General features: G+C 41.2%; 1 protein-coding gene across 1 annotated transcript in view; it reads left to right on the top strand.

Annotated features, from left to right (window-relative positions):
• LOC133550446 (uncharacterized) overlaps window positions 1-9,301 on the top strand; it is a 33,263-nt gene extending 23,962 nt beyond the window's left edge. Inside the window, exons 13-21 of the mRNA XM_061896428.1 lie at window positions 362-615; window positions 686-834; window positions 902-1,027; window positions 1,733-1,894; window positions 2,423-2,579; window positions 5,484-5,614; window positions 5,729-5,888; window positions 6,753-6,856; window positions 6,927-9,301. Coding sequence (XP_061752412.1) covers window positions 362-615; window positions 686-834; window positions 902-1,027; window positions 1,733-1,894; window positions 2,423-2,579; window positions 5,484-5,614; window positions 5,729-5,888; window positions 6,753-6,856; window positions 6,927-7,030 — 1,347 coding nt within the window. The 3' untranslated portion in view covers window positions 7,031-9,301. The remainder of the gene's footprint in view (window positions 1-361; window positions 616-685; window positions 835-901; window positions 1,028-1,732; window positions 1,895-2,422; window positions 2,580-5,483; window positions 5,615-5,728; window positions 5,889-6,752; window positions 6,857-6,926) is intronic.
• The last annotated feature ends 10,712 nt before the right edge of the window (window positions 9,302-20,013 follow it).

Below are 20,013 nucleotides of genomic sequence, written 5' to 3' on the forward strand. Positions count from 1 at the left end.
ACCCAGGCCCTTCGTATTGTGAGGTCATGGGTTATTGATTCATTTTATTTATTTTCAAAAAAGTATTGTTTTTGGCCCTGCGATGAGGTGAGGAGAGTTAGAGACGTGTAGGGCTTACTGTACCGAGACCAGTAGCTACGTTTTGGAACTGGAAGGCAGGGGAGCTCTTATCAGCGTCAAGTGTGTTGATTGTAGATTGGAGACAGCCGTGCAGGGGCGCGGCCACGGCAGAGATGCGCTCAGCGGAATGCGATTACGCCGTGACAAATACCTCCATTAGTTGTTTTCGTTTGTTTGTTGTGTCCTTTTTCGTGCAAAGACACAATTGCTAAATATCTTGTGTGTTTGTCTCCTTTCCTAGGATTACCTTTCTCAGTATTTCTCTGAAGTGGGCGTCAGTGATGGTACCGGGACGTGGCGTAGTGGACTTGACTCCTTCACAGACACCCTGAAAATAATGCAAGAGTTTTTTGGCCTGGAGGTGACAGGACAGCTTGACTCAAACACCATGGAAGTGATGTCTCGCCCTCGATGTGGTTTCACAGACTTGGACAAATACAAATACGGCCACTTTGACGGTCAGCCCAAGTGGGAGAAGAACGTGATCACTTACAGGTAGAGAAATAGTTTTCAGCAGCAATTCAGTGAGCAAAGATTGAAAGGACTTTCTATAAACTCTTGCCAGGATAACAGACTACACGTCGGACTTGAGTGAAAGTTACGTAGATGCTGCCCTTGCCAAAGCCCTGCAGGTCTACAGTTCTGTAACACCTTTGGATTTCAAGCAGATTACTAGCGGCACGGCCGACATCATGATCAAGTTCAAGGCTGACAGTAAGTCTTTCTTCTTTTAAGAACGTATAGGGAAAAATATTAACTAGCTCTCTTTCCAAAAAATCAGATCATGGAGACTTTGCTCCTTTTGATGGTCAGGGTGGTGTCCTGGCACACGCCTTTTCCCCTGGAGAGGGCAGAGGAGGCGACACCCATTTTGATGACGATGAACTCTGGACTCTAACCTCATCAGGTGCGGCCATCGTAAAGTATTCTAATACTACCGTATGTCAGACCTAATCCCACACTGTACCTCACCAAAGTGAGTACACCCCGAAGTGAGAATATGAATACTGTGTGGCTGCTATTATTTTCTAACTCTGCCTTAAGCCTCTTGGGTGTGGAATTCACACAGGTCTCACAGGTTGCCTCTGTAATGTACTCCATGTTGACGTCATGATATTGGTGGTTATTTCAAGGATACATCAAAGTCACAGTGTTACACGAGGTGTACACTGACTACTTTACCTTTTATCATAATGTAATTTATTCAGTGTTGTCCCATTAGAACATCAAATATCAATTATTTGCAGAAATGAAGATCCTGGGCTCAGGATCTTTCTGTGTGGAGTTTGCATGTCCTCCCCATGACTGCGTGGGTTCCTCCCAATTCCAAAGACATGCACCCGGGGATAGGTTGATTGGCAACACTAAATTGGCCCGAGTGTGTGAATGTGAATGTGAATGTTGTCTGTCTATCTGTGTTGGCCCTGCGATGAGGTTGGGACTTGTCCACGGTATACCTCACCTTCCGTTTGTCTGCTACTGGGATAGGCTTCAGCAACCCCATAAGGGACAAACGGTTGAAAATGAATGGATGGATGAGCAGTGTACTCAGTTTTGTGAGGTATCATACAGTACCCACCGTTTTTAACAGTATAATCTCCGTTTTGTCCAGGATCTAACCTTTTCTTGGTGGCAGCCCATGAGTTTGGCCATGCGCTTGGTTTGTCACACTCCAAGCTTCCAACATCTCTCATGTACCCCACCTACCAGTACACCGACACAGATGGCTATGTGCTACCCGACGATGACACGCAGGGAGTGCAGGCACTCTACGGTCATTGCAAATACACTACCATGATCAAATGTTTAGCATTTCTACGTTACTGCAAATATTAAACAAAACTATATTGTACGATGAATATTTTTCGATAAAAACTCAGCATTATTACCTGGGTATGGGTGCCTTTCACATTTAAACAGATACAGTATCAATTCTCGATTCCTGGAAATCGATACAAGTACTTAACAATACCAATTTTCAGTACTACTGTGAGTGTTGATGTGTTAATAAACTTTTCAATTTAACAATGAGCTGCAACATTTAACAGTGAGTGCAGTTATAACTTCATTTTCTTGAGTTTAATTTGCAAGTATGCATTCAATTCAGGAAAACTACTATTGACAAGCATATTGTTTATATTTCGTTTAATAACCTTAATGTCATCCCGTATCCAGGGAATTATTTTCGGAATTTGTAAACATTACCAAAAACAACGCACAAAATGTTTAAGGGATAATATTAGAATACTGATACTACTCTTTGTATCGACACTCCCAGTTTACTTTCATTTTCCTTCTCCAGGAGTCAGATCGTCGTCACAACCAACAGTTAATCCTGAACCCCAACCTGGATCACAGTCTGAACCTTCTCCAAAACCTGTTCCGGACAGGTGCAGCAATAATTTAGTTTTTGATGCTGCAACCTCCATAAACAATTATCTTTATTTCTTCAAAGACGGGTAAGCCAAGAATATTGCACACAAACATATTTAGCAGAGAGCTCAATGTCTAAGTGAAATAGCGGGTGTTATCAAATAGTCGATTAATTGACGATTCGATTTGGAGGAATCTGACTTGACTGTTAACTTCAAATTTGAATCATCAACACTGAACCGTGTTCCTTCAAATCCTGTATCTGAGCTCCCCTGCGTATCAGCGAGTGTGTTGAAATGATGTTCCAAGCTGTGGGACGCTGGGCTCAGGAAGCCTTTTTCTACTCCACATACCGAAACCTTGTTGTGATGTTTATTCCCTCCAGATCAGGGGTCTTCAACATTTTCCAGGCCAGGGATCCCAAACTGATCCAGAGACCGAGCATGGACGCCCTACCAGTTTAATTTAAAACACAAAAATTGTGATTCTGTTTTAAATTAAACTAGTCCTGAAGATACCTTGCTGTTGCGAAATGCTTTACTAAGATATTCAAATATTGCAGTGTAGGGCCGTTAATGGCCAGCACTAATCGCTGGCTGGCAACTAGGACCCTAATCATTCGTTGGCAACTGGCACGCTAATCACAAGCTGACAACTAGCACGCTATTTACTGTCTGGCAACGAGCGCCTTAATCATTAGCTGGCAACTGGCGCGTAAATTGCCAGTTGGCACCTAGCATACTAATTGCTAATGACAACTAGTGCACTAATCGCTAGCTGGCAACTGCCGCAGTAATTACAAGCTAGCAAATGGCCCGCTAATCGCTAGTTGATAACTAACGCATTAACCGCTAGCTGGAAACTACTGCTCTAACTGCCAGCTGCCATTGGCATCCTAAATTTTAGTTGGCAAAGAGAGCACTAATGGCTGACTAGCTTAAATGCTAAAATGAATAAAATTACATATTTGTTTTTTACAGTGAGTTGGGCAACCAAACCACTGTTATTTATAAACTGCCCTACAATGTATTGGACCAATGATAATATGTATTTAAAGACATTCAAAATTACGGTAAAAATTGCGGGGAAATATGTAATTTAAAAAAAAGTCTAATCCACCAAAATTTTTCCGACCATCTTGCAGGACTTTTCCAGACACCTTAAGAGTCACGGACACCCTGTTGAAGACCTCTGCTATAGATCAGGGGTGCCCATTACGTCAATATTAAGCTACCGGTCGATCGCGTACATTGTCGGACATCACTTTCGGTCTTCCATTGTTGTACACGGCAAGTAGACAAAAACCCCAATTTTTTTCATGACAAATCAAATTTGTGAACGGTGTGGTTTTCGTACTGGTCGTGGAACTGTGGACCAGCTCTGTACTCTCAGCAGGGTCCTTGAGGGTGCATGGGAGTTTGCCCAACCAGTCTACATGTGCTTTGTGGACTTGGAAAAGGCATTCGACCGTGTACCCCGGGAAGTCCTGTGGGGAGTGCTCTGAGATTATTGGGTATCGGACTGTCTGATTGTGGTGGTCCTCTCCCTGTATGATCAGTGTCAGAGCTTGGTCCGCTTTGCCGGCAGTAAGTCGGACACGTTTCAAGTGCGGATTGGACTCCGCCAAAGCTGCCCTTTGTCACCGATTCTGTTCATAAGTTTTATGGACAGAATTTCTCGGCGCAGTCAAGGCATTGAGGGGATCCGGTTTGGTGGCTGCAGGACTAGGTCTATGGTTTTTGCAGATTATGTGGTCCTAATGGCTTCATCTGGCCAGGATTTTCAGCTCTCACTGGATCGGTTCACAGCCGACTGTGAAGCGACTGGGAGGAGAATCAGCACCACCAAGTCCGAGTCCATGGTTCTCGCCCGGAAAAGGGTGGAGTGCCATCTCCTGGTTGGGGAGGAGACCCTGCCCCAAGTGGAGGAATTCAATTACCTCGGAGTCTTGTTCACGAGTGAGGGAAGAGTGGATCGTGAGATCAACAGGCGGATCAGTGCGGCGTCTTGAGTAATGCGGACGCTGTTTTGATCGGTTGTGGTGAAGAAGGAGCTGAGACGGAAGGCAAAGCTTTCAATTTACCGGTCGATCTACGTTCCCATCCTCACCTATGGTCATGAGCTTTGGGTTATGACCAAAAGGACAAGATCACGGGTATAAGCGGCCGAAATGAGTTTCCTCCTCCGGGTCGCGGGGCTCTCCCTTAGCGATAGGGTGAGAAGCTCTGCCATCCAGGAGGAGCTCAAAGTAAAGCAGTTGCTCCTCCACATCGAGAGGAGCCAGATGAGGTGGTTCTGACATCTGTTCAGGATGCCACCCGAACGCCTCCCTAGGGAGGTGTAAGGGGCACGTCCAACCGGCAGGAAGCCATGGGGAAGACCCAGGACAATTGGGAAGACTATGTCTCCCGGCTGGCCTGGGAACGCCTCGGGATTCCCCAGGAAGAGCTGGATGAAGTGGCTGGGGAGAGGAAAGTTTGGGCTTACCTGTTTAGGCTGGCTCCCCACGACCCGACCTAGGATAAGCGGAAGAAGATGGATGGATGGGTGGATGGACAAATCAAATTACGTGTATTAAAAGTGCAGGTTTTAGCTTCAAAATAAAGTAAATTATGAATTATTCAACATACTGTAGCTGTACAATCCATTGTATTGCATTGGGTTCAATGGGAAAGGGGGTCTTTCTAAGATAGCCGCCACAAAGGCAGCATGGCTGCTTCAGTGCGCTGACAGATCTAGTTATAGGTATTATTGCAGCCTTTTTAAGGTGGAAAAAGTTGTAGTTGAGATCTGTTTATTCGTGGGGATAACCCATTAGCTGTGTTCTTGCAATTATACATGCTGGCATTTACAAAATATGTTCTGACGATGAAAATCAGCACATAACACCACTCAATGAGTCACACAGTGCTAGCCGGAGGGCTAAAAGCTGAGACTGTTAACTCATTGTCCGGCCCGGCTCTTGACACCTTCTTCTGTTTTTTTGCCAGCTATTTTTGGAAGAGGAGCAGCAACTGGGATGGTGTCACTACAAGGAAAATAAGTTCCATCTGGCCTGGAATTAACAAAGTGGACGCTGCGTACGAGTACAAGAGACGCAACATTGTTGTACTATTTGAAGGTATGATGACGTGGTATATTTTCTCAACAAGGACGTACATATAAAAAACCTGAATGCAAATGTATGGAATTAAAAGTGGGAACCTGATATCAACCCACCCTTTCCATGACAAAGGGAACCGCTACTGGCAGGTCCGAAGAAACAGCGTTTTACCAGGTTTCCCTAAACCTCTCAGCGACTTGGGCTTTCCTTCATCAGTCACCAAGGTCGATGCTGCCGTCCATGTAACGTTTTTGGGAAGAACCCTTTTCTTTGTGGACAACAAGTACTGGAGGTGAGACAACATTGACACAAAGTACATACAGTACATCCAGGGATCTTATTACAGGTTGTGGTCATGGTTTTCGGTTTGATTCAGTTTGTTTTTTAACACCATGCCCTAAATATCAATAATCTACCACTACTATTATTTTATCAATGATGTCATGTATAGCCGAAGTCTAGTATCAATCAATCAATAAATCCAAGTTTATTCATACAGCCCTTAATCACAAGTGTCTCAAAGGGCTGCAGAAGTCCCAACGACTGTCTCGGCTCAGATGCAACATCAGGGCAAGAAAAAACTCATCCCAATGGGATTCAATGAAAAACCTTGGAACGGTCCACTGATGTGGGGCGACCGGTGCAATGGACGTCGAGTGGATCTAGTTAATAGTGTGAGAGTCCAGTCCATAGTGGGGCCAGCAATTGATCATCTTGAGTGGAGACAAGTCAGCAGCGCAGAGACGTCCCCAAATGATGCAGCTGGGGGAAGTTTGGTTAATTGAATAGGCCTTGGAGTGAAAGGGGCGCGATACCTTTTTAATGACAGAATCCTTGACTGCCCCACGTCCGGAGTAAGGGGAATCATTTAAATTCCTGACACTTGGGTAAATGTATGCCATGTATGGGTAATGCGCTGACGTCACTTATGGGAACGAATCATTTGGAGGAAGTATAAATATCTCCGCAATGCTTTCCCGGTTTGATTTCAAATTTTCGGGACTTATGCAGATCCCAAATACACAAAAACTGTTACCAATAGGTAAGTAAGACACGTCGGTTTTGCTTTAGAGGGCCCATTTAACAAATGTGTAACACCTGTACAAAACAAGTCAGTTGAAAGAGGTACTACTTAAACATGTTGGATGTATTACAGTTACAGTGAACGGAGAGGACGAATGGATCGTAGGAACCCAAAACTTATTCGCACAGAGATTCCGGGGATTGGCTACAGAGTGGATGCTGTCTTTGAGAACAGAGGTTGGTTGTTGATGAACGATGAAACCTTCTGCTACATTTTGCTTTCTGCAAGTACTACTTTATTTTGCAGGGTACCTGTACTTTTCCTATGGACCCAGGCAGACACAGTACTCTTATGTGAAAAGGAGAGCAGTTCGTATTCTGAAAAACAACGACTGGATGGATTGCGATTGAACTTCTTCACGCATTGGTATGTCTTTGATTTACAGCAGTGCCGGTGTTCTGACGAATCGGGCTGCTTCGTCAAAAAGAGCTTCCCAACGCTACTGAGCATGTGCACCCATGCGCATCAAAGCTTAAGTTTTCCTTTAAAAAAAATCCATCCATTTTTCTACCGCTTGTCCCTCGCAAAACTAGTTTATGTAGACTTTGTGCAGACTTACCGTGTGTAGACTGTGTCACTCGCGCTACAAGCAAGTGATTCTTTGAAATTATATTTCTTTCATTGTGTTTTCTGACCAGCATGTAGACACTTTCAGAATGAGAAAAAGTATATTGAGGCAAATAATAATAACCTACATTTTCCTTTTCCTCACCGTTATTTAAACAGGAATAGCTACAGATAGCTGTTTTTGTCAAAGCAGCTCGATTCAACAGAACACTGGCTCTCAGCTTTTTGTGGCCTTAAACAAGATTTTTTCTTTTTTTGTGCTTTCATATTACTCACATTTGATTTTATAAGTCCCGCCCTGAAAGGCTCCAAATGTCACTACTTTTTTAAATGGTCACAACCAGGGACGTAATTTGGTGGGCAAGGTAGGTGGGACATGTCATCTGACTTTTTTGAAAGGCAGTTTCGGTTCCCTGCCCACCATAGGGTTGTATAAGGCACTTTGTTGTTTGTTTTTTGCCAATCCTAACCATAGATTGTTTATTGTAAATATCTATGAGTTCTGACTTTTAGCCATTTATGCGGTCTAAGAAGGTCTTAAATCAGGCTTGGGCAATTATTTTGACTCGGGGGCCAAATATAGAGAGGAAAAATGTGTCTGGGGGCTGGTATATCAATCTGTAGGAAAACTAATGCAAAACCTCACAATAAAGTCTGATTGAATGCTAAAAATGTTTTCACAGACTGCCTTAAAAACGGAATGGAATTGCATTTTTTCTATGAAATATAAAACCCTGAATATTGAGAACATATGAACGTCACACCCGCTTTCAATCTACACATTTTACAATCAAGCCAAATGCAAAAAAAATGCAGCAAACACAGCAAAATATGAACGTGAAGGGTAAAAAAACAAACAACATCTACAGTCTAATATATAAGACTGTATCACTAAGCTTTAGAACTTTCTTGTAAAAATCTCCTTCCACGTCCGTCCCTGAGACACACATTTCAGGCTGGCCGTTCTGGAAAAGCTCTGTGGAAACGCTCCCCACCCACACTGCTTGGTGCCTCGTCTGACCTGCTGTGACGTAGATTACTATAGTAAGTAGTAGGGTTGTACGGTATACGGGTATTAGTATAGTAAAGCGATACTAATGAATCATATTCGGTACCAGACCGCCTCTGAAAAGTACCGGTCCTCCACATCCTAAGATTTTTGTTAAAATAAAGCCAATAATGCAATTTTTTCTGGTCTGCTTTATTTAGAAAAGTATGGAAAAGTACCAAAAAGTATCAAAATAGTATTGGTATCAGGACAAGACTAGTCACTAAATATCATGGAAAATCGCAGATTCCAATCATTGAAATATGTTGTATTGTTCAAAACTTAGGGTAATTTGAAAACCTCACTACACATCATAATGGCAGCGACACTTTCCATCTTAAAGATCTAAAAAAAATATTTGGGAATGTATTTGCCCAGGTCTGTCTTAAATGAACCCAAATAGTTCCAGTGGTAAATGAGGTGCCCAAAAAAGTCCCAAATGAACCCATGGAGCTTCAGATTTTTTGGGTAAATGTTCAACCTTTTGGATGATTGAGTCAATTTTGGGGAACTTGGGGATCTTTAGAGGTAATATGAACCTTTTTGGGGTACTTCTGGACCTTTGGGTATATTGCTTCGCTGGTGTGAAATTATTTTGCCAAAGTTAATCTCTGACATGTTACAGACATATGAACCATTTTGGGGATTGGTCTCATGCTGGTGTCCAGAATCAGGACCAAACATGGTGAGGCTGCGTTTCAGTTTCACAATCTGGAATGGTATTCTTGAAAATGTGAGACAGGCAGTGTTGGCAATGTTCAAATCCAGGCTGAAAACAATTGTATTTAATTGTGCATATTACAACTGAGAGTCTGTTCTCAACACATTTTGAGTGTACTGTAATTGAAAAAATAATAGTATTATGATTTTAATTTGTTTTTCATTTGAATTATGTTGACTTTTACTTGTTTCATTTTCAGTTTTGCCTTCTTGTAATTTTCTGTACAGCACTTTGAATTGCGTTTTGTACGAATTGTGCTTTCTAAATAAACTTGCCTTGCCTTGCCTTGCTCTGTTCCTGAGTCTATGGACTACAAATACTGTAGATAAGCCCCACTTCCTTTGGGTCCACTTGTTGTGAAAAAGTGCCGCTAAAAGTCAAAGTCTCATTTTATAAGTTCCCCAAACCAGCCAAGAAACTTTCTCAGAAACGACGTTACGCTGTACAGTGGTACCTCAATTTACGAACTGAACTGGTTCTTAAATTAGGTTCGTATGTAAGAAAAATTGTACATGGAAATGAATTTCGACCAAATAAATGATGTAAAAAAAAACATAATTAGTTTGAGCCTTGACTTTGTAGGACTCAACAATAACAAGACATGTACATGCAACTTAATGGCAAAGACTACTTCCTGGATAAGCCAACATAGTTTATGCACTACTGCCATATAACATCTTGGAATTGCAACTGTATGCTAAGTCAACCATATACTTGCAAATGAGACTCAGAAGAGTAAGAAAACAAGATAAAACAACAGTACAACATAACTTATCATCACCTTACTGTTAAATGCTACATTAAAAAGAGTAATTTTAGTATTAAACAACTTACATTAATGAACATACAAATTCACACAAAAGTACCAAAAATTGCAATGGTTGAGTACTGGTACTGGAAACTGGTTTGAAATGTAAAATGTACCCATTCCTAGTTACTGCCAAAGCCAGCAGTAGACAGTTTTAAAGAAAAAAGTGTGATCATGCAGTTGTTATCAGAATAAAGTTTAACACAGTGCCTTGTAAGAGTCATTATTTTATCATCCTTAATACAACTTTGGAAGTCAATAAAAATATGATTATTTCAGCCATAATAAAGACTCTAAAACAGGGGTATCAAATGTAAGGTGTTATCCCGCCCACAGGATGAGTTTGCTAAGTATAAAATGTAGTCAACATTTTTGAATGAAAGACACTGCTGTTCTAAATGTGTCCACTAGATGTCTCAGTAGCAATTCTTTGTATTTATGTAGATGATGCTACATATGTAAAAAACAAAACAAAAAAAACACATGATGTTAGTACATCAGTTGAAGAAAATGAGCAAACTGCATAAATAACATCCTGTAGTTTGAGTTTTATTTTATTTTTTAATCTTGATGGATTGAAAATCTAATGAGTTGACTGATTAATATTACCACTTAATTTACTCAGAAAGTATAAATAACGACAAATAAATGTAGAATACTATTAACCGCAACATGTAAGCGTAAAAAACAACATTATTTATATGTTCATTTTTTTTTTCTTACAAAGAAACAATCTGAAGTTGTCTTTATTTTTAAGTTATCGTGCCGTGATTTTACCAGTCCGGCCCATGGGAGTAGATTTTTCTCTATGTGACCCCTGAGCTAAAATGAGTTTGACACCCCTGCTCTAAAGCAATGTGTGTGTAATGAATCTGTTTTGGTTTAGTTCTTCCTGGGTTACTTGGAGCGCTGATTGTTTACACCTGTCCGGGTTTAGGGATTAGACTCACCTGCCAGGAAGACTAATTAGGAGGCTTTTATGCCCAGTAGCTTCCTTCTGACGTCGATGGCTCGCCTATCCAATGTGATTGCGTTGTGTGTCTGTCACAGTGAACGGTCAGTATTGTATAATATTGAATACGGCACAAGTCACAAACATGTTATTAGGTTTTTTTTACTGCGCAAAATGTAAAAGGAGTCACATTATGGATTATTATGCTTTGCTTACATGTGGCTCTCAGGTAACAGGTGACCATTCACCCATGGAGTTACTGCAGTGATATTTATGAAACCATTTTCCTGTAATTATGGCCTGTAGTCAGCTGGGTGAACCTTAATGAAAATAAGCTGTTTGAAAGGTGATCAACCGCATGCAATGCAAGAAACAGTACTGACCCCTGCTGCACTAAAGAGGTACTGTCACAGGCTGGTGCTTTATAACAAATCACATTTACAGTTGCGCTCCAAAGTTGCAAAGTTGAACTGTGCAGTATTTTTTTAAGAGACCAGCAGAACAACTAAATTGTGAAATAAAAGGTAAATCCAATTGTCACACTTCTGTAAAAATACAGAAGAAAATGTACAGTGTGTAATAAAAACATAATAATAATGTATTAGATTTATATCGCGCTTTTCTATTGTTAGATAATCAAAGCGCTCACAGAGAAGTGGGAACCCATCATTCATTCACACCTGGTGGTGGTAAGGTACATCTATAGCCAAAGCTGCTCTGGGGTAGACTGACGGAAGTGTGGCTGCCACTTTGTGCCTACGGCCCCTCCGACCACCACCTATCATTCATTCACCAGTGTGAGCGGCACGGGGGGCAAAGGTGAAGTGTCCTGCCCAAGGACACAACGGCAGCGATTTGGATGTCAATAGGTGGGAAGCCAACCTGCAACCCTCAGGTTTCTGGCACGGCTGCTCTACCCACTACGCCATGCTGCCCCATACATGATATACTCTAGTACAGGGGTTTCAGACACGCGGCCCGCAAGACGTTATTTTGCGGCCCCCCCTTGATATGAAAGTTTAATGTTAGTGCGGCCCGCGACTTTTATATGAATGCCGCTTGACAGCATTGTGTTATTTGGGTCCAAAGTGACTCTTTCAACGTTTTGGGTTGCCTACCCCTGCGTTAGTGGAAAAGCAGCAAATGAGTGAAAGCGACATAGACTTTGCCATGGAGACGAGGGTTTCCTTACGTGCCTGGCTGCAGTCACACCGCGACACCTGTACCTCAGTAATAACAGTCCCCGATAACCTGGACCAATTCAAATCGTTATTTGTTTTTTATATTGTTTTAATTTGCATTGCTTCACACGATGCATACTTGCCAACCCTCCCGGATTTTCCGGGAGACTCACGAAATTCAGCTCCTCTCCTGAAAACCTCCCGGAAGAAATGTTCTCCCAAAAATCTCCCGATATTCAGCCGGAGCTAGAGGCCACGCCCCCTCCAGCTCCATACAGACGTGAGTGGGGACAGGCTGTTTTCACGTCCGCTTTCCTGTTATACAAACAGCTTGCCTGCCCAATCACGTTACAACATCTACGGATTTTAATAAAAAACTGTACACACAAGGAGACGAAGCAGAAGAACGAGGAAGTTACAGCTATGGTGACGCCGTCTGTGATAGAGCGATTTTATGATGTCTGTTGCCATCTCCTGGTGAATGTTGGCTATAGCGTTAAGGGGTTGCTTTTTGATTGGCCAACGATTTACGTGGTGTTGTGCACCTGAAGGCAAGTGACTCTCGCCAGTACGCAAATGGCAGAACAAAGGTTACTCAAATAGTGAAAGGTAAGTGTTGTTGTTGTTTTTTTAGTAACCAGCAAGCACAGTACAGTTAGTAGAACAACTGTGTTTTTATTACTGTGTATTTGATAGGTGCCGTCTGAAATTCAACTATTTCTCTTATTTATACATATAATAAAATAAATATATATAGCTAGAATGCACTGAAAGTCAAGCATTTCATACATATACATATATATATATATATATATATATATATATATATATATATATATATATATATATATACATATATATATACATATATATATATTTATATATATATATATATATATATATATATATGTATGTATATATATATATATATACATATATATATATATATATATATATATATATATATATATATATATATATATGAAATACTCGAGTTGGTGAATTATATTCCTTCCCTCTTAACCACGCCCCCCGCACAAACCACGCCTCAACCTCGCCTCCGCCCCACCCCCGACCATGCCCCAACACCCCCAAAACCCCCACCTCCCGAAATCGGAGGTCTCAAGGTTGGCAAGTATGCGATGAACACTACATATATTTCTATATGACGCCGGATAACACTCTGTAAGCCGAGGAAAAGCGGAACGACACACATTGCGGAAATAACATTATTCTCCCTGCGTCGGCTAAATACAAATATATTCCACAACGCCAAACATGTGTTTTTCAAAGCCTGCAGTAAAGAGAAAGGTTTTGTGATGAGCAAAAACAATTCCAGGTAAAGTGGGAGATGCAATATTTCTTTGTTGAGCACAGGGGCACCCCGACGTGTCTTATTTGCACAGTGAAAGTTGCGGTGCACAAGGAATACAATTTTAAACGTCGTTATAAAACTAGACATACTGAGGAGTATGCAAACATTTTTTAAAGAAATCTTCTCTCGCGGTCCAGCATCACCCAGACTCTGCATCCAGTGGCCCCCAGGTGAATTGAGTTTGAGACCTCTGCTCTAGTAATGTTGGATCAATTTTACATGTCTTTAGCGTTTGCATTGAAGTGTCTGATGAAAGAATTTTGTCATTTGTCATTTGAAACAAATTTGAACCCAGAATATATGAGAATTGAAAAATAAGCAAATGTGCACATAAAATGTTTAATAACAGGTTGCAGACAAATATGTAATCCATCTTTAAAGACTTTGGTAGATGGCCGGAACAAGGTTAGTGGAATGATAAGGCACTTTTTCAGTTGTGCTAAATTACATAAATATAGAACGTGGATGGATGGATTATGTATGATAACGCCTCTGGTAGCTTGATTAAATCCTACTTTGTTCCATGAACATTTTGTTGAAGGTTTGTGTGTTTTTAGCATGCAGCATGTATGGGATGCCGAATGTAAAAGTTCAGTCACACTTTATTATCAGATATATTTCTCAGATATAACTCACCTTTCTCAGATTTAAATCACTTTTCCCACATTTAGCTCATTTTCATGAGCTAAACAGTTAGTTCAATTAAAGTTAAAGTACCAATGATTGTCACACACACTAGGTTTGGCAAAATTATTCTCTGTATTCGATCTATCACACTTGATTACCCCCTGGGAAGTGAGGGGAGCAGTGGGCAGCAGCGGTGGCCGCACCCGGGAAAAATTATTTTTGGTGATTTAACCCCCAATTCCAACCCTTGATGCTGAGTGACAAGCAGGGAGATAATAGGTCCCATTTGTATAGTCTTTGGTATGACTCGGCCGGGGTTTGAACTCACAACCTACCGATATCAGGGCGGACACTCTAACCACGAGGTTAGTTGTTTGTGCCTCCACTACAAACAAGCTAGACACTTTTGATACAGAGTTTCCGCGGGTCCTAAGAGCCTCAAATCCATTGCAAACTTCACGTTTGTCTTCCAGGGAGCCAAGAAAGTACACGGTCAAATCCCCTCGTAATGTTTGTGGTATTGTTGCTATGGTAACATGCCAGAATGTGAGTCGCATGGTGCTACATCAGTCGCTAAACAAATCAGCTGATTTTCACCTGGTGTGTAGAATGAGAACGTGAAAACAAATCTTACAGTGTGTGGGGGTCGGTTTGGAGAATCATCAGGAGCAGCATTGCAGGTAACTAAATTATGTAATGTTGTTACGTCTTGGGGCGCATGGCAAGCAGGAGTAGCGTGCAGGTAAGATTAAAGTTAAAGATAAAGTACCAATGATAGTCACACACACACTAGGTGTGGTGAAATTATTCTCTGCATTTGACCTATCACACTTGATCACCCCCTGGGAGGTGAGAAGAGCAGTGGGCAGCAGCGGTGCCGCGCTCGGGGACCAGTTTTGGTGATTTAACCCCCAATTACAACCCTTGATGCTGAGTGCCAAGCAGGGAGGTAATAGGTCCCATTTTTATAGTCTTTGGTATGACTCAGCCGGGGTTTGAACCAGGGGCGTCGCCAGACATATTTCACGGGGGCACGTGCCCCACTGTTGCCCCAGTAAAAATTTCACCAATAAAAAAAAACGCTTCAGAGTTTTAAGTCTACATAACATAGACAACAGCGCACATACTACTTAGTATGGTAATTGATTGCTACTGTATTCACTCCGTAACAATGAGCACATGGCTAATTAATATGGTAATTTATTCACGTGTGGATCGAGACTTCCGTTGAGAGAGAGAGTGAGAGAGGAAGAGAGAGAGAGAGAGAGAGAGAGAGAGAGAGAGAGAGAGAGAGAGAGAGAGAGAGAGAGAGAGAGAGAGAGAGAGGGAGCGAGAGATTTGTTAATTACATTATTTTGATTTTGATTTGACTCAAACTGTAACTCCTAGACGGATTTAAGAAAGTTATTCGCCCGCAGCAGGGAAGAAGCACCGAGGAATGAGAGGTGTAGGTGAAGTCCTAGCTAGCTAGGCAACATAATTGTCATAAGTTGATGCTAAGTTAGCTAACGTTATTCCTTGTATCAAGACAAACATATTCATTTGCTGTACGAGCTGTCGGGGGAATTTCCAATGAACATGAAACATAATGTTGGTTATTGTCTGCTGCTTCTGCATCAGTGAGTATTTGGAGTAAGCATGTGTGAGTTGAGTGCTTCTCAAATGGTTTATCTTCAGGAAGAAAAACATTTTTCCATATCATCAAGTCGTGAGCCAAATTTTTAAATCATTCAAGTTTATTTCACAGAAAAATAGCACAGTAGACTTGTCTTGTTAATCGGTGTGACTTTGACTAAAATAATCTTGTTTTGTCACCATAAAAATGGCTACAGCTAAAGCATCTGGTTTTGTTTCCAGAAAAAATAGTTAGATTTCTGTATTTGTTTTCAGAGAGATGGCTGAAAATATCTGGTTTTGTTGCCCCATTTAGATTTTAAAAAAATATATTTCCATGTTTGTCCTGAGTCCTCCTCCAACTTGTTAGTCGGTTTGCGTTTTGCTAAAATACTCACTAATAGTCACTAGAAAAATGGCTAAAAATATCTGGTTTTGTTGCCACAATTTGATTTTTTTCTCCCTAAACTTTTTTTTTTCCATGCACACATCTGACTGCGACTCACTGAAAATGACACACAACCCACTTTTATGTCACGACCCAGCAGTTGGGAACCACTGGTCAACTGTATATCAGTTACTGTAATATTTCCATGTCTGTCCAGAGTGATTGACCACTTTGCAAAAATGAAAAGGAAACGTTACAGTTTACGTCTCAGAAAATGATTCCCTGAACAGACACACAACAGTTGTTCATTTATTCTACTACTGTGGCTTTATTGTTTTGTTTATATTTTATAGTTTTGTGTATCTGAAATAGGATTAGCCACATTGCCATAAATGGAAATTAAATAATATAAAAGAACCCAGAGATGTAGGGGTGCTTTATTTTTTGTTTTACTTTTGTAGATGTTAAATTTGCAGATGCTTACTGCAATATATATTTCAAAAAGATTCATTGCTCTTCCTTTTTGCTTTTACCAGTTGCAGTTTAGAAGTGTGGAGTAAAAAAGTGCACAAGTAGCATTAGTTAATTTCAGGTGGTTAATCAAAGATCCATACAACATAATTTGATATGATTTCCTAAGTGCTAAAAAATGTTTTTGCTTGCGCGCATTGCACGCTCACATGAATTATTTGTGCCCCAGGTGTGCCCCAGTACAGTATAAGGTCTAGTGACGCCCCTGGTTGAACTCAACGATCTCAGGGCAGACACTCTAACCCAGGGTTGCCCACACTTCTTCTGCTGGCGAGCTACTTTTCAATTGACCAAGTCGAGGGTATCTACATCATTCATATATATAATTTATATATTTTTATTTATGAAACATACATTTTTGTTAACATAGGTTTTTAATGATCATGCAATAATGTTTAACACATATAGAGTAATTTTTTTTCATGAAGACAAGAATATAAGTTGGTGTATTACCTGATTCGAATGACTTCTATTGATTGGAATCTGACAGAAGTGCGGATAACGTCGGTATTTTCAAATAGAGGAGAAAAAAAGTCCTCCTTTTTGTCTAATACCAAATGAAAGTGGTTGGTTTTTGGCATCTTTTTTGTCCAGCTTCCATAGTCGTTTTTATACACTTTACAAAAAACCCACTAGCTCCGTAGCTTGCTAGCTTGTGCACACCATCTTTCTGAGACTCTTATTTTGGTAGCACAGGCAAGAGGAAGCAGCGCTTTTATTGTGAAGATAGGAACTGTGCAGTCGGTCTTTAGAGTTTTGAACAAGTTATTAAACTATCACTCCATGCTTGATGGTACACCTCAAGTTTAGTCGTGCGCCATTTGCGTTCCAGCTTTCTACATAATAATTTCTGAGCTCTACTTTCTTCTGTAAACCATGGCGTACGCCTTTTTGGAGCCTTTTTTAACTTCAGTGGTGCTATATTATCAATGGTTTCGCGCAGGGCGTCGTTAAAGTTGTTAGTGAGGTTATCAATAAAGCCCACATACTTTGGGAATGGTGACATTACCGAGGGCAGTAGGCCAGCAAGAGTTGTCGTTGTGGCAGCATTAATGTTGTGGCTGCTATAGCAGTTATTATTATTATTAGTTTGACGAACATGAGTCTGAACCTCGAATTTTATGAGGTAATGATCGGACATTACTTTAGTACACGGGAGTATCATAACTTTGGAAACGGTGATACCCCTGACAAGCACTAGGTCTATCGCATTACCGTTGCAATGCATGGGTTCATTTATTATTTGTGTAAGGCCACAGCTATCAATTATAGTCTGGAGCGCTACGCACGGTGGGTCCGACGGGGTATTCATATGGATATTAAAGCCCCCAATTATAATTATATTATCGGCGTGCGTCACTAGATCAGCAAAAAACTCTGAGAATTCATTGATAAAGTCCGAATAGGGCCCTGGGGGGCGGTAGATAACAGCCAGGTATAGAGGCAGCGGGGTGACAGAACTCATAGTAAGCACCTCAAACGATTTATATGTATTATTTATGTTAGGACTAAGGTTAAAGTTTTGGTTGTGTATTAGTGCACCCCCCCCCCCCCCACCCCTTTTAAGGGGACAGGCAATATGCGCATACGTATAGTTAGGAGGAGATGCCTCATTTAGCGCAAAAAAGTCGTCTGGTTTAAGCCAGGTTTCGCTGATGTCCTCATTAACTAATAACGTTTTGAAAAACAATGATCTTATGTTTAAAAAACCTACATTATAGGTAGTGGGCTGTTTTCGGGAATTTTTGATCAAATTATCCGTAGTAGCAATATTAATAATGTTGTGTTTATTATGCGTAGTGCACTTAATATAATTAGGACCATATCTAGGAATTGATATGACGGGAATTTTCCGATTGTTTGCTTGGTGCTTTGATAAACTGATCGCATCATAGTTTTCTACTTCAGTAAGAACGCATGTTCCGATTGTTTGTTTGGTGCTTTGATAAACTGAACGCATCATAATTTGCCACCTCAGTAGAACGCATGTCTAACTCTGAAACAATTACAGCAGAAAAAACTTGTTCTAACTTAACTGACTCCTTACCTCGACCAGTAGGCTCGTGTCTTTCTTTCAAATCCGGCTTCAGGGTGGAGGGAAGTGGTGTTCTGTGGGGATTAGCCTTTAGCTTTGTTTTTAGCCCCGCTCGGCATCCGCGTTTCCGATCACACCGCTTGCGTCTGTTCCATAGATGGCCTCCGCTGGTACTATACTCCGCTGCTTCACAGGCCGCGGGATGTAGCCGCCAAAGTATTCCCATGCTAGCTAGCAGGTCTAGCAAGCACGCGTCATTCAGTCCAAAACGGCCCGATATGTCCACATCCAGAATTGTCTGGCGGTCGTAAGTGATCACGGAGTGACCACGCTGTAAGCCAGCCATAAAATTTGTAGAATTGTCCGGTATTTTTGCCAAATGTTCCATCTTTACCAAGAGCTCCTAGACGCCGCGGCCCGTCCGGACGCCGCCATCTTGGAAACAATTTTTTACCATCTACGCTCCGTAAAATCATCAAAAGGTTCAGAGAATCTGGAGAAATCACTGCAAGTAAGCGATGATATTACGGACCTTTGATCCCTCAGGCGGTACTGCATCAAAAACCGACATCAGTGTGTAAAGGATATCACCACATGGGCTCAGGAACACTTCATAGAACCACTGTCAGTAACTACAGTTGGTCGCTACATCTGTAAGTGCAAGTTAAAACTCTACTATGCAAAGCGAAAGCCATTTATCAACAACACCCAGGAACGCCGCCGGCTTCGCTGAGCCCGAGCTCATCTAAGATGGACTGATGCAAACTGGAAAAGTGTTCTGTGGTCTGACTAGTCCACATTTCAAATTATATTTGGAAACTGTAGACGTGGTGTTCTCCGGAACAAAGAGGAAAATAACCATCAGGATTGTTATCGACGTAAAGTTTAAAAGCCAGCATGTGTGATGGTATGGGGTGTATTAGTGCCCAAGGCATGGGTAACTTACACATCTGTGAAGGCACCATTAATGCTGATTTGTCCATGCAGGTTTTGGAGCAACATGTTGTCATTCAAGCAACGTTATCATGGACGCCCCTGCTTATTTCTGCAAAACAATGCCAAGCCACGTGTTACAACAGCGTGGCTTTGTAGTAAAAGAGTGCAGGTACTTTCCTGGCCCACCTGCAGTCCAGACATGTCTCCCATGGAAAATGTGTGGTGCATTATGAAGCATAAAATACAACAACAAGACTCCGGACTGTTGAACAACTTAAGCTGTACATCAAGCAAGAATGGTAAAGAATTCCACTCTCAAAGCTTCAACAAATAGTTTCCTCAGTTCCCAAATGTTTATTGAGTGTTGTTAAAAGAAAATGTGATGTAAGACAGTGGTGAACATGCCCTTTCCCAACTACTTTGGCACGTGTTGCAGCCATGAAACTTTAAGTCAATTATTATTTGCAAAAAAAAAAGTTTATGAGTTTGGACATCAAATATCTTGTCTTTGCAGTGCATTCAACAGAATATGGGTTGAAAAGGATTTGCA

The sequence above is a fragment of the Nerophis ophidion genome, linkage group LG04, assembly GCF_033978795.1.
Source record: "Nerophis ophidion isolate RoL-2023_Sa linkage group LG04, RoL_Noph_v1.0, whole genome shotgun sequence".
NCBI lineage: Eukaryota > Metazoa > Chordata > Actinopteri > Syngnathiformes > Syngnathidae > Nerophis > Nerophis ophidion.